General features: G+C 37.7%; 1 protein-coding gene across 9 annotated transcripts in view; it reads left to right on the top strand.

Moving 5' to 3' along the window:
• The window catches only part of MARK1 (microtubule affinity regulating kinase 1), a 55,365-nt gene that overhangs the window by 20,156 nt on the left and 20,852 nt on the right, over positions 1 to 14,357 (top strand). For 7 of the 9 annotated variants that reach the window (XM_052700473.1, XM_052700509.1, XM_052700481.1 and 4 more), the window contains exons 2-7: positions 811 to 1,014; positions 1,570 to 1,623; positions 8,163 to 8,211; positions 9,327 to 9,392; positions 10,371 to 10,441; positions 11,420 to 11,476. In XM_052700473.1, the coding sequence (XP_052556433.1) occupies positions 811 to 1,014; positions 1,570 to 1,623; positions 8,163 to 8,211; positions 9,327 to 9,392; positions 10,371 to 10,441; positions 11,420 to 11,476 (501 nt within the window). Of the gene's footprint in view, positions 1 to 810; positions 1,015 to 1,569; positions 1,624 to 8,162; positions 8,212 to 8,609; positions 8,742 to 9,326; positions 9,393 to 10,370; positions 10,442 to 11,419; positions 11,477 to 14,357 lie in introns of those variants that run through there. The other 2 variants (XR_008210477.1, XM_052700527.1) reach the window with 2 other exon arrangements.

Consider the following 14,357-nt stretch of genomic DNA (forward strand, 5'->3'; position numbering starts at 1 on the left):
GACCACCTGGGCACACTGTTGGCTCATGTTTGGCCTAGTGTTGATCAGCACCCCCAGGTTCATGTCTTACACGTGTCTTGCCCATTATGTGATGGGAAAGTACAGAAGCACTGCAAGTTTCAGTTACGTTTAACATGAGTTAATGTACAGACTTGTATTAAAAATTGCATTCTTGTTCTTATTAAGGCTTTTTGAGGTTTGAAGTATAGTTATGAGCCCTCATGGTGTTTTTCTTTCTCCTGACTTTTTAACTAAAGATGTAGGTTGTTCATTATTTCATTACTACTCCGAGAACTTCTGTGGCTTACAGAAAGATGCAGGCATGGTTTGGGAAACACATCTTATGTAAAAAATACAATTTTATTGTAACGTTACTTGAGATGAAGGGAGTTGGAGGAAAAAAATTTAGCAACACTTTGTTATCACATGTGCCAAAAAAAAAAAAAGCACTGTTTTTTTTTTTAAAGACTAAATTTGGTTGAGATTGTGTGTTAGAAACACGGTTTATAGTTTGACCTGGTTTTGTATTAGAGGAGGTCTGTAATGGCTTATTGGTCCCTCCTTGTGTGTCTCTAGTTTTACTTTGGGAGTTGGTAAAAATCTTTCTTCAGACCTTTTTCTTGAGTCATGCATCAAACTGTATACAAAAACAGTGTGCTCTGCTTAGGCTACAGTCTGGGTATCAGACATACTTGCAAAAAATAAATTCTTTCCTTCTCCTCCACGCTTTTTTTTTGGCTTTTAATTTATTTAACTGCAACAGTCTGAAATCCAAGTAGGTAAATTCTCAAGTGTTTTATCTTCTTCCAGCATACCTCTGTGGATGGATACACTGAACCCCACGTCCAGCCTATCAAGTCCGGTAGCAGACAGAACATCCCCCGATGTAGGAACTCAATTACGTCTACAAATGAGGAGCATCCTCACATTGGAAATTATCGCCTACTGAAAACAATAGGAAAAGGAAATTTTGCCAAAGTGAAGCTGGCAAGACATGTTCTTACTGGAAGAGAGGTAAGGCTTTTCAAAAAACAAAAAACCACCAAAAAAAAAGCTGTCACGATATTTCATGTACTCTTTGGCTATCTTTATAATGAGTATTTCCACTTTCCTTTTACCTTTCTCTTCTCAATAAAAGAGCCTCTCTTTTGTACGAGTGGTTGGAAAAAAGGTCAGGAAGTTTGTTGCCCACCAAAGGGTATTTTGGGTTTTTTGGGAGGAGTTCCGTTCATCCGCTCATTTCCCCAAACCAGAGAAAACCTTACTGGTAGAGTATGTTTTGGTACTTGGGAGAGGTGGTTTTCCAGCAAACAGGGTAACACTGTTCTGTCCAAATACTGACAGAAGTATAAAATGATTCTACTGTGGTATGATCCAGTGGCAAAGCCCTGAACTCCTGCTTGTAGAGCCTGATTGTTGAAAAATTTTGCCTGCTGAAATGTGTAAAAGCATACATATGCATGTCTTAAAGGCACGTGTATGCTGTTGCTCACAGATATGCAATATATTGTCATTCACACATTTCTCCGAGTTTAATCTGAATTTCTTTTTTTTTTTTCCTTCCCCAAGGTTGCTGTGAAAATAATAGATAAAACCCAGCTAAATCCTACTAGTCTGCAAAAGGTAAGAGCCTATCGTGGTATCTAAAACTATAATCAGTTGAACTTTGACCTTTTATTTCCTTTGCAAAAATATTTGGTCTTTTTATCTGGTTAAATAAACATCTCTGTGTATGTGTGACCTCTGGAGACACTGGTATCCTACAGCCTTCACTGCGATGTGCATGTGCAATTTGTTTGCTAGCAGTTACTCTATACAGTTCCTAACTAAGCACTACTTCTTTGCTCTTCCTTCTTCCTATGGCCTCAGTTTTTGCTGACAATAAAATGTGTGTCTAATTAGTTACACAAATAACTTGTCTACACACTAAATCAAGATTAAATGCTATAAAGGACAGTGTTTTTCTTGGATTTTTCTTTAATGGAGTAATTGTTTTTTTGTGGAGTTGTGAGAGGACCAGTTTCTATGGCTTTAATGTTTTCTTTTTTTTTTTACTTTTGTTCTTGCAACTTCAATAAGACATTTGTTAAACTCAAGTGACCCTTGGCAATTACTTTTGTGTACAGAATTGAGTGGAGGTAATTGGAACATTCTGATTGGTTTGCTGCACTGTCAGTACCTGCAGATAGACATTCAGAAGCCCTATGTAGGCACTGTCATGCTGTAATAAGTTTTTTAATAAATTGTTTTTGTTTTTTTTCTTGTTCTTTGTCTTCTGTTTATTTATGCCATTTAACTTGCATATATTTGTGTTTTGAATAAAGCACAGAAAGGTTTTGTCCTACTGGAGGTTACCCATTAAAAAGAAAAAGGGTGTTTTTTTGTTTATAGATACTTGACTGCTGTTGTAACTGTAGAATGAGAAAGAAGCTGAGACTTATTGCTGTTCCTTTATCTCTGGCTGTCGTTGTTTTTGGGTCTTTTTGTGTAACTTTGTACGTAGACAGTTGTGAATAACTTAGCTTTAATTTCTTTTAGCTCTTTTATTTGTTTAATTTCTGCTCTGTGGTATTTTTGTTGTGCATAAGTTCTTGAGGATCTTCTTTAGTTCCATCTGTTGAGCAGAGTCCATGCGAAAGCGTTGCTGTCCTTAAGGCCTGTCCTGTATGAAGAAAATCTCTTTGCGAGTTGGTGAGGAGGGACCCATCAAAGCAGTACTTGACAGAGTATATGGAGGAAATCTTATCCTGCTCATGTAGCTTGTTCATGTAGCTGCTTTCCTACCTAGCTTGGTAATTACACTGGGACAGTTAGATGAGCAGGGCTGAGCAATAAAGAGGTGAAAGATGTGTTTTGCCAGTGTGTTTCAATCGAGTGGCCTTTTAGTTCCAATCTCCAAATGAATTGTTCCATTTTCTACACTGCTTTACAAGAAAACAGAAATTAACATCCAAATCTACAGAAAACACTTTTTTTTTCTTAAGTCTTGAAGTGACAGTTTGGGACAAATTAATGAGAAGCTGTTGGTGGAGATGTAAAGCTCAATATGTTTCTGTCATAAATGTGGAGTATTTTTTGTGGAAATAATCAACATATCCTTCAAAAGTATTGGATTTCTGATTTTCAAATTGATACGTTCTCTTTCACTTACAAGGCAAAAATTGCAACAAAAACAGGATGAATGAGTGTTCAGTGAACTTTGTGCTCTAAGCACTGTTAGGTTATGAGATAAGAAATGCTTCAGTCTGTGGATTATGGCATACAATAGAGTTTAACTACTTTTGAGCTCAGTGTGTATATTAGGATAGGGAAAATGAAAGATTTTTTCTCACTGAAAGGAAGATTTAGATGCTCTTTTAAAAACAATGCCTTTTAAACATCTGCGTAGATTGAAGTGTACTGTCAGAGGAAGAAAAAAGAAGCCATTGATTAGATGTGATGCTGCTTGGCGTGCTTTAATCTTTTTACTTTACTTCTAATTATTTAAAAAGTTCTTGGTTTCTGTTTGGTAAGCTTTTAACAGTCCAGGTCTTATTTATTTTAGCTCCCTAATTTCTGTGTATTTTTGTAGCTTTAGAGACTTCATGCTTATGTTTTCCAGAAAGTTTTATTACATCAGTAATTGCTTTATTGATAAATGAGTTATAATTCATGCAAATAATTGGGGTTAGAATTACTGTTAGTATTTTATGTCATCTGCATTAAAAATAATAAAAATACGTAGAAGTTGCTCTGTGGAATCTCCTAGTTTCACTGTCATCTTTTATAATGTTAAATACAGAAAGAAGAATGGAAACATTTGGTTCCTTATGTTTTATTGAATCTCAGTGTGACCAGAATTCTTATTATTTTATCCATTGAAGCTGTGTGTAGGACTGTTCAGCAGTCAACTTTTCTTTAAGATGTAACACTGGAAGCGGAGAATGGTGATAGTACCGTGATTTAAATAGGAACAGCTACTTTTCTAGTGAGTGTTTATAGCAGAATGCTAAAGCAAGTTACTACCACAGAAATGCCAGTCCTGAGTTTGAGCTCATCAGAAGCAGCATAGCTGAGAATACTGTCACTTAATGGAAGCAGTAAGTTGTGTGCAGGTCAGCAAAACGTGTAGCCTTCAGTACAACTTTGGGATGTGTGTTATTAATCAGACATGACAGAAGTGTAGTGATCTTGGATTTTGTGAATGAGCTCTGTGCCTTCTCTGTTACTGCCACATAAAGGATACAAAGGGCAATTAGGCTTTGCTTTAGTACTTGCTGCTGACCTAATTGGGTAGAATGAGCTGAAGCATCCTCGTTTCACATGTGCTCTTCCAACTTGTAAGCAAATATTTGAGCATGTACTCAGTTGCTGCTAGTGTCATGCAAGCAATGAAAGTTTAGGTTGCCCTTAGCCGCAATTTGTGCCGTGTTGAATGGCCAAGCAATTTTGCAGGTATAGTCAAATAAAAACATCAGGTGTTAAGTAATGACAGAAATAAGCTGTCCTTGTGAATTTTCCATTTGGGCTCACTGGCATGCAATGTGGTAAGTTGTCTTAAGTTTTAATAGTCTTCTTGCTTCAGGACCTCTATTTAAATAGCACTGAATTAAGAATTGTTTGCCTTTCTAATTTTTCACTGTGTGGTTCTCGTTCTGTGAGCACCTGCGTAAGAGACAAAACTGGCTTTTATTGTGGACTTTTGTCCAGATAATAGTGCATTGTTCTGACCTGGCTTTTTCCACTGTCATGATAGTAACATTTTCCCAAATGTAAGCATTTGGGTTTCATAATAACTTGATTTTATGTCAATACCTGTTCTATTTTCTGCGTGTCAGTTACATGAAAGCATCTTCTTGTATTGGCTTTGCTGGTGATGTTTTTGAAAATAGCATTCTGGTCCTCCTACGTAAAAACACTTGGAGAGCAGAAGGTGCTTTTGTTCTGAGTAGGCTTCATTAGTAAGTGACACTTTCAGGTTTCCCCATTTCAGCAGTTCACTGGGCTTTGTACTTGTTAACCATATCTTAGGCCACAATTTAGCTTCTTTTGACTTTCTTCATAATACAACAAAAACAAGTGATTGAAATTTTTCCACATCTTCTATGCGTTATCTGTTTGTAGCTATTTTCTCTTTGTTTTATTTTTTAGTGTCCCTTCTCATACTGATTTAGAAAATAGGTTGACTTGCTAAGATTTTTAGTTTGATTTTCAGTGACTTAAAACAGTCAATCCTGATTGTAGATGTCAACCTGACAGCAAGCAGATCTCTTCATTTTCTGCAATGTGTGCGCTAAAAAATGAAACTGCAAAAGCAGGAATTGAATTTTCAGGCCTTCTGCCTTTTTCACAGGTACAAGCTCTGCAAATTGAGTATGGAGTTTGCTGTCCTGTACTGTAACTGAAGCTATAGAGACTACTACGCATTTGCAAAATAAAATGCTTGTTTGAGAACTTTCTGAATGGGAATGCATTTAGGACTGAAGACCAGTCTTAGAAATTTGTGGTAGGCAGGGGAAAGGGAAAACAGAGTGCTTTCATCTTTTGAGTGAGCAATATTCTGGTGCTACCTGCATTTGTAGAGAGGCAGACACCATCCCACTAAAATAGCAAGTTTCCATTCAGCTTCTGCCTGATGTAATCTGTTTGGATGAGTATCACCCAAGATAATTTCTGCGGCTTCAGCCTTGCCCGGTTCCTGCTTTAAGCACACATGCACATTTCAACCTGCAGGATAAGTACTTTGGAGTAAACAACAAACAAAACAACCCCCAAAACAAGCAAACAAAACAAAACACCAGCATCACAGAACTGCCATCTCTGCCATCAAGCACCTCAGAACTGCTCTCCAAGAAGAAAATATCCTATTTCACCTTTGTGAGTTGATGTGGTTCTTTTAAAAGGTTGAGACTTGTAAAAGGTTGAGGCTGTTAATACCTTTTCATGTATTCTTGATTACTGCTAGCACTCTGTATCTGCTTTGACGTGAGAACATATGCTTCAGTTTTTGGAAAAATTTCTATTCAAGAGGATTTGTAATATGAGGTGTTGGGGGTGGGCTGGGGAAATCTACTGGCATTTATATGGAATAAACCTATGCCCCAACCTCGGATCATAATGATGTGTTCTGTTCAGAGCCCGAGCAAGGAAATGTTTCATAGAACAAAGTATGTGCATGAGGCTAGTGGTCAGCTCTATTGTCCTTAATACAGAACTTACTTTTATGTCCATTTCATTCCTGGCAGAAAAATTACAAACATAGAATGAAAGTTCTTGTTGCTAGGAAGACAATTTTGAATCTTAAACCAATTAGTAAACTTCCAAATCCTTTGAGAATATTGAAAAGAATAATGCACGTGTATTTTGACAGTGGTGTGCTTCATGTTACGTGTAAAATTGTGTTCCTTTATAGTGTTTTTTCTAAATCTGAAATTGTTTATAGAAATCTAATATGCAATACTGCTTCTGAAGACCTGTTCATAACTTTTATACTGATGTTAATACTGTTAAGTTATGAAGTTCCATTCCGATCTTCTGGCGGGAATAGCAGTTTTGCACATATATCTGCTTAGTGGCTTTTCTCAAGCAGTCCTATGATGCAATCCACTGGTTTTGATTTGTTAGCTTCTGATGAATTAGTTTACAGCTTGGTGTGATGGTTTTGAACTGGCTTTGTGAACAAACAAGAAAATTTTGCAAAAGTTCATTCTGGTGCGCAGTGTTATGCACCCATGTGTTCCATTCTGAACACGAATGAGCTGCAGGGTGTTGCTCATGTTTTCCCAGAGAAATATTTGTGTTGTCTCAAGCATCAGATATTAACTGAAGTGCTACTCCACTCTTTCAGGAGGTGTTCAGTCTCCAGCTTTGCATCATTGTGCTTTTTGTAGCCTTTTGCATCAAGACTAATTTTGAAAATGGTGAGATGTCCTCTGAGACATCAGATGAGCAAAACAGCCACAGTCATTGAGCCAGATTTGTATGCAAGGAGGGCTGCAGTGAATGTTTCCAAAATAGTTAAACGCTGTCCTGAATGAAGACAGTGAGCTTTTCCCTGCATTTCAGTGACCTACTGGGACTGGAGTGTGTGGAACAGTGAATAGATTGGAGAGTGGGGATACGCTGCTCAGTGAAGTAAAGCAGTACAACTTACATGGTTCTAAAAGCTGTAAATACTGCTAAAGAAAACTGTGTAGTCCCTTTAGGTTTCTTCTGTTTGTCTTCTTCTTTTCAGCCCCTAGGTCAGTCTTGCAACATCTCTTATTTAATTGGTAAAACCAAAAATGCTTGAAATGCAAGAGCAAAGACCTCTTAAAACTCTGTCTTCTTCCTGGTTTAAACAACAAGAACTAAAAAAGAACATTTTTGTCTTAGATGTATGCTTAGGTGCAAGTTTGTTTTTGATTACTTGACTCAGGATCATCAAGCAGACTTCAGTAATAAACCTTCCAGCCTTAATGGGAAGGAGAAAGGACATTGTGATCAGTGACCCATTTGTGAGAAAAGGGAACTTTTACACTTCACCTCTGTGGAGCATGAAGTCTGGAATGTCAGGATTCCTGGTCTCTGATTCTGTTTTAATGCTGTCTTAAGATTTTTTTGTTTGTTTTGTTTTGTTTTGTGACAGTACACCTTACATGTGCCCTCTTACTTAGAGGTAGTTCAAGATAGTTAACAGAGCTTGCAAGCAACCAAAGCAGTCAGCTCACAGAGGGATAACAACTGCTTGTGTTTGCTTAGAGAGATTGTGGATGCCCCATCCCTGGAGGCATTCAAGGCCAGGCTGGATGCGGCCCTGGGCAGCCTGGTGTGGTGATTGGTGACCCTGCACATAGCAGGGGGTTGAAACTTGATGAGCTTTGAGGTCCTTTTCAACCTAGGCCATTCTATGAATATTTTCTATGAAAATATTCCATTCTTTTTGGTCAGAGGAAACCCTAAAAGTTGGTATTGCAGAAGGAGCTATAAAATTAGTTTGTTTTGTGTTCGTATAAAGCTTGAAAATGGGTGCCTTTTTTTGTAAATGGCTGGTCGTAATTTATGCTCTTCACTTTTAAATTGTTGATTATTACATTAGATAATATTCAAGGTGTGGGTTTCATTCACTGGAGTTCACTGGGCTATTTTTTATGTATACTATCTGAAGTTACATACTCTAAGAATGTGTTCTTACTTCCCAACAGTTGTTTCGAGAAGTACGAATAATGAAGATACTGAATCATCCCAATATTGGTAGGAGTCCTCCATTTCTGCAAACTACTTTCTTTTTATTATACTGTTTACTCTCTGGGTTTCATTCTAAATGTTCTTCACTGTTAAGCTTTTGTTCCTTAAACTTCTAAGATAATAGGACAGTAGGCATTGGGTAAATACATTTCTGTCTCACTTTATTGACCCTGCTTAAAACGAGATTATTGACATGAGGAGATAAAATGTATAGTCCTGACAAACATCGACATTGAGCACTCTGGTCAGCCAAGGGACCAAATTTCCCTCTTTACACTGAAATTTCTAGTTTCTTAGGTGAAATGAGCAAAACTCCATTGTTTCAGTCTAGGAAAGACTCCTGCCACCTAATATTTCCAGAAAATTAGACTTGCCAAGCATGTAATTTTCCCTTTCTGCTTTAGTTCTTTCACCTACCCCACAGCTTCAGGGCCCTACTTTGTGATGACAATTCTTCTGGCTGAGGAGGGCTGGACAGTCTTGTTCCAGAGACACTTAATGTTCCTGAATCGGCCAGAGGGCTTGTTGCATACAAGGTATGGACAAGGCATACAAGTTACTACATGCTAGGCACTCCCTTTTCATCCCTTGAATCGTTTGTTGCTTTTCCAACATTCTTAGCTTCTGCTGGTTTTTGTTTTTGTTTTTTTTTGGGGGGAGGGGAGAGGGAGGAGCTGTGGTGGTGATGTGTTTGTTTTAAATGTGTGATGGCTGTTGGTATCTGAGGGAAGTCTGTCAGACTTAACAGTTCTGGTAGCTATTCAGTTTTTAGTTGGTCAGCGTGTCAGTTTTCTAACAGAGAACAATTTACTGGTGAAACAGGGAAGGAAGTCTGTCAAATTAAACACTAATTCTAGCATGAACCTGTTTGTATAGTATGCATAAACTTCTGAGGAAACTGAATTAATGTGCTTTATTATCAACCCTGAAAGTAATTTTGCTTTCTCCCCCACCCTCAAAAGAGTGCTAACCTGAAGGAGATACAATTTCCTTGCAGTGTAATGTTCTCATTGGCAATAAATAATACTCACTTTGTGAATAAGGATTTGATTGGGTTTTTTTTGTTTGTTTGCATTGTGCTTTTGTTCCCCACTGCAATCTCTTATTCATTTTTCTTCCAGTGAAATTATTTGAAGTCATTGAAACTGAAAAGACATTGTATTTGGTAATGGAATATGCCAGCGGGGGTAAGTGAATTCTTAATTGTGCTTTAAGGATGAACTGAAATGCAGAAAGCCATGCCACTTGCGTGCCTTGGAACAACTTAATGATTTTATGCTTAATGGGTTATTCCAGTCCACTCTTCAGAACCAACCTAGTAGACATCCCAGGTCATACTCTTTCTTGCTTGCATGATGCTCTGTAAAGTAACCTATTAGATTTGTACTTAAGGGTAGTTACTGATCTAAGGTTTACTGCTGAAAACCTTGTGCTAATTCAGGGTGAAAACTTGACTCAGTATCTGCCATATTTAAGCAAGCGCCAGTCCTCATTCTACCTTGAAAATGTGTGCTAAACACTTGGAGAGGCAGGTCCAGGGGATGTGAATAAGGAATAAGAAAAAGTGGGACCAGCAGATCATAAAGAGCATAATGGACAGTGAGTGCATGGCATGGGAAGCTGCTTATCAACTGAACGAAACTGTTTGAACGTGGGAAGGGAACCCAGCACAAGGCCAATTAGGAAGGGCTGTTTGTCACACAGTGCAAAGATCAAGGTCTGAACAGAATTTTAGCAACTTTATCTTGGAGAACAACTGGGAAGAAAGGAAAGCAAGTAGTGCATGCGCTCCTGAGTGAAGTATCTAGAGATGCGCAGAACAGATCTGACATAGAAGTCCTCTGATTCCCAGCATATTTTATATACAACATAAGTTTTTTAAGATCACAAGTCATTTTGTTCTGTCTCATAGTGTTTTTTAGATTTGTGCTGGATAACTGAGGAAGTCTTAGTACAAAGGTTTTTAATGTTTGTATTTGTTGACTCTTACATGTCTAGAAGAGTGAATGAATGCAAGCGGTGAAATGCAGTTTTTCCTGTCCGCTTCCATTTCTCTCTGCTCTGAAAAGGGGAGGGTTTGTTTTCAACCTTTGCCTGATTGTGCTTTACAGTCAAAAATATAACTGTGGTTGATAGGACTGATGTTTTCTCATATTTATGTTTAGGAGAAGTGTTTGACTACTTAGTTGCACATGGAAGAATGAAAGAAAAAGAAGCTCGTGCAAAATTCAGGCAGGTATGAAACTAACATTCAATCTTTTGAGTCTATGGTATTTTCAAATAGACTTGAGTGTGTGCATGCTTTTTTTTTTTTTTTTTTTTGCTTTAAAAAAGAGAAAGTTCATCGTTGCGGTAATGTTTATTAAAGCTGGAGTCGAAAAAAATGCTGTAGAAGAAATATCTGCTTCCTACGTACCATCTAAAAATAGTAATAGGCTGCTTTAGATTCTTTTTAGTGGATGTTCCTAAGGGACACATTTTTAATTATGACTCGCTTGAGGTTTTCATCCTTTCATGAATACTTTGGAGTTTAACAGACATTCTATCTAGAGATGTAGATATTATTGCATATCTCTTGCTGTATCTTGTCACATCGTTTTCTACAAGGGACATTATGTAAAAGGATTTTATATCTTATTTACAAACCTATTCATCCTAATTTTTTCTTGTACTGTTTTTGTGAAAAGGTTTGATAGATTGATGAGCAAAATTTGGAGTTAAAGTGTATGCTTAACATGTAAAGAAACTTCTTTTAACTTTTTAACTGTTTTTCTCTTTGTCTTTTTGTTGTGCAAATGAAAAAGATACATATGACAATGTGTAATGAACTGTTCTGTTGATGATGAAATGTGCAGGTCTGCTACTGGTATTTCAGATGATAAAATCTGAAGTGGAACATTCAGTTGCTGATTTTTCAAAAAAATTATGATTTCTCTTTATAGCTATTGTGCAATCAGTGTTTAAAACAGATGCTTCTCCACATCTGTTACCTGCATGAGGAGTTTGTATTATGCTTTTTAATAAGAAGATGAGTTTTGGTATTTGAGATTTTATGAAACGTACATGAATGTTTTCTAAAAGGACAGCTTTATGTATTAACTTTTTTTTCCTTTTTTTTTCTGAATCATATCAGGAGCTAAAATTACTAAATAATATGCAAAAATTTATATTGAATTTAAGCTAAAATATTTCTCTGATTGTCTTGGTGTTTCAGATTGTATCTGCAGTGCAGTACTGTCATCAGAAGTGCATAGTTCATCGTGATCTTAAGGTAAACTGTTATTCATTCTTCATTGTAATGATTGACAATGTAGACTTAATTTCATTGTATAAATTTATCCTTGCTGTAGACTCTGAACAGGTGGATATGGGAACTATCTCTTTGTGTTTTATTCTTGATTTTCTGAAGCACAGAAACAGTGTAGCTTGCTTGTTGGAACAGGGGTAAGACAAGAACAGAATGTGTGCTACTTTCATCTCAGTTTTGGCTCTGAGAGAAAGATGTGCTCTCTGAAGAATTATACCTGCTGGCATACGGATATCTACTTACTGAAGCTGCAAAAGTTCAATGGCAGCAGTCAACACCACTTAATTAAACTACTTTCAGTTAAAAAATGTGTGTATTTCAGGATATAGAAAATATTCACTTCTTAGTGATTCATTAAAAAAAAGAAGTAAGATTTTTAATCCACATGAATTTCTGGTTTATACTTCATTTCAGGCCAAAAAATACTTTGACGATAAACATAAATTATTCCAATTTCCTTTTATTTTTTTTTTAAATGCTTTCTGGTGCTTTTTCTCCTGTACACAAATACCAGGCCCCGTTAAAGAATTCTGCAGTTGCATGCACAGCCTAAGCCTTTAGTCTGAAGTTGTCTTCATGCCAAGTTTAGATATCATAGAACTTGGACACAAGATCTTCACCCAAAAGCTGGCTTGTACTCTTGCTTTCATGTCTGTGTTTACAGAGAAAACACTGCTGTAGGTTCTTTTCTGTTAGTGTATCTAAATATCTGTGAAAAGATTAATTTGAATATTTCCAGCATTCTGCCTTCAACCTCTTTCTTACAAACCTGTTCCCTAATAATTGTTGATATGCCAGCTACTGGCATATGTGCGGTACCACACAATCCATCCTTCTCTGCTGAGTCCTTCTTGCCCAGCACTGTTGTCGTTGGATGCTGGAAGTGCTACTGTGTGGCTAGTGCTCTTAAGTCAGAATGGAAGGAAAAAACTTACAAAATCTTGATTTAAAAATAAATACAATAAATTCTTTTCCTTCTTATGTGGTGGTTTGGCACTTCTAATGTTTTGTCGAGCACCCTGGAGCAGCTTGCTCCTGCCACTGTTATAGGCTTTCTAGAAGGCGGAATCTGCAGTGCCTGTTGGCTCAACTGAAGAGCTCCCTTCATTGGTCTCCTTTTAAGTACATGAGGCTGAGAGTGGGAGAGAAGAGATAGCTGTCTGTCTCCTTACCCTTACCTTGCACTTGCTTGATCTGCACAGCTACATAATTGACTCTTGCTGTACTTATTTAGCATCCTGCATCTTGCTCTTTCTCCTAGAGCCCTTTGCAGCCTTGACCCTTAATTCCCTTCTTAGCTGCTTAGCATGCATACGCTTCTTTGGCCCTGAAGCGTGCCCAGAAAAGGGCAGTGAAATTGATGAAAGGTCTGAAGCACAAGTCTTATGGGGGATGGCTAGTGAAACTGGGATTGTTCATTTTGGAGAAAAGGAGGCTTAGGAGAGACACTACTGCTCTATACAACTATCTGAAAGGAGACAGTGGCAAGGTGGGGGTCAGCTTCTTTTGGGTAACAGCGGTAGAACAAGAGGTAGTGGCCTTAAGTTGTGCCAAGGGGAGGTTCGGGTTGGATATTGGGAAAAAATTGTTAGAGTGGTAAGGCATTGGCACAGGCTGCCCAGGCAGTAGAGTCATCATCCCTAGAGGTGTTCAAGAAACATGTGGATGTAGTTAATGAACGTGGGTTGACAGCTGGACATGATGGTTTTAGGGATCTTTTCCAACCTTAATGAGTTTTTGATTCTTCGTGTAACTCAGAAGACTATGGAAAACTGCTCTGTGGCATTTGCATGGTATCCCTTTTAACACCTGTTGTAAGTGCTCTGCTGCTGTTCTTTTTCCTTGTTTCAAGACAGACAGAAACACTCCAAAATCATGCGTTAGTTTACTTTCCTCTCTATGTTTTCTCTTACATAGAGTTACACTAGGCTCATTTGAAATGTTCAGCATGAAGTGTGATTGAGAACCAGTCAGCTTAGCCAATGGAAAATGCATAACCTAGAGCGAAAAGGACTAAATGTATGGTTATGAGGAAGTGTTCTCACTTCCTCTCTCCTTTCCAAACATTGTCTGTCATCTCTCCAGCTCCACACAAAGTTTTAAGTGAGAAAAAGGAGGAAGAGACAATTCGTAAAGTTGTCTGTGTTCACATCTGCTTCTGATAGTTTTCTCCAAGTTATGGGCATGGCTGACCAATTCACTTCATTAGCACCTTAAAACAGAGGTCTAGTATTACAGTGGGGATTTGATGAGCTTTTGTATTTTTTTAAGAGGAATAAGGGTAAGCTATGATATATAAGTTACTTCTGACTCAAGTAGGAAGAGGCATGTAAGGTGTAAGTGAGTCCAATGTATTCTGGAAAAAGGGGGACAGTGTAAGGCCCACTGCTACTTAAACTGTCTCCCATTGATTTGCTTCTGTGAAACTAAAAAGCTTGAGTAGAAAGGGTTATAACTGAATCCAGCTTTGTGCTCACAATATGATGCACAAGTCTTATCATACTCTTCCAGTGACTGTTAATGCTTTTTGATCTGAATATCTAGCCATAACGATTATAGTGTTGTTATTTGGCGTATTAGAAGTGTGTGTGTGTGTGTGGAGGGGGGGAAGAGGAGGAGAAAGAGAATAGGTGGGCTGTTGTTTTTTAGTGGTTTTGTCTGAATAAGAAACCTAAAAGTGCAGAGTCTTAGGGTAGCTGTGTACTGTTGAACTAGGAGGACTATTGTAATCGCTGAGCAGCTGCACTGACAGTAATGTTTTCACCACAAGGAAAATGAAGTCTTTGTGCAGTAATGTAGAAGGCTGTCAAATCTGGAAAATATTTCAGAGTGTGTCTGCAGGCAC

This window comes from Tympanuchus pallidicinctus, unplaced genomic scaffold (genome assembly GCF_026119805.1).
Source record: "Tympanuchus pallidicinctus isolate F22 unplaced genomic scaffold, pur_lepc_1.0 scaffold1, whole genome shotgun sequence".
NCBI classification, from domain to species: domain Eukaryota; kingdom Metazoa; phylum Chordata; class Aves; order Galliformes; family Phasianidae; genus Tympanuchus; species Tympanuchus pallidicinctus.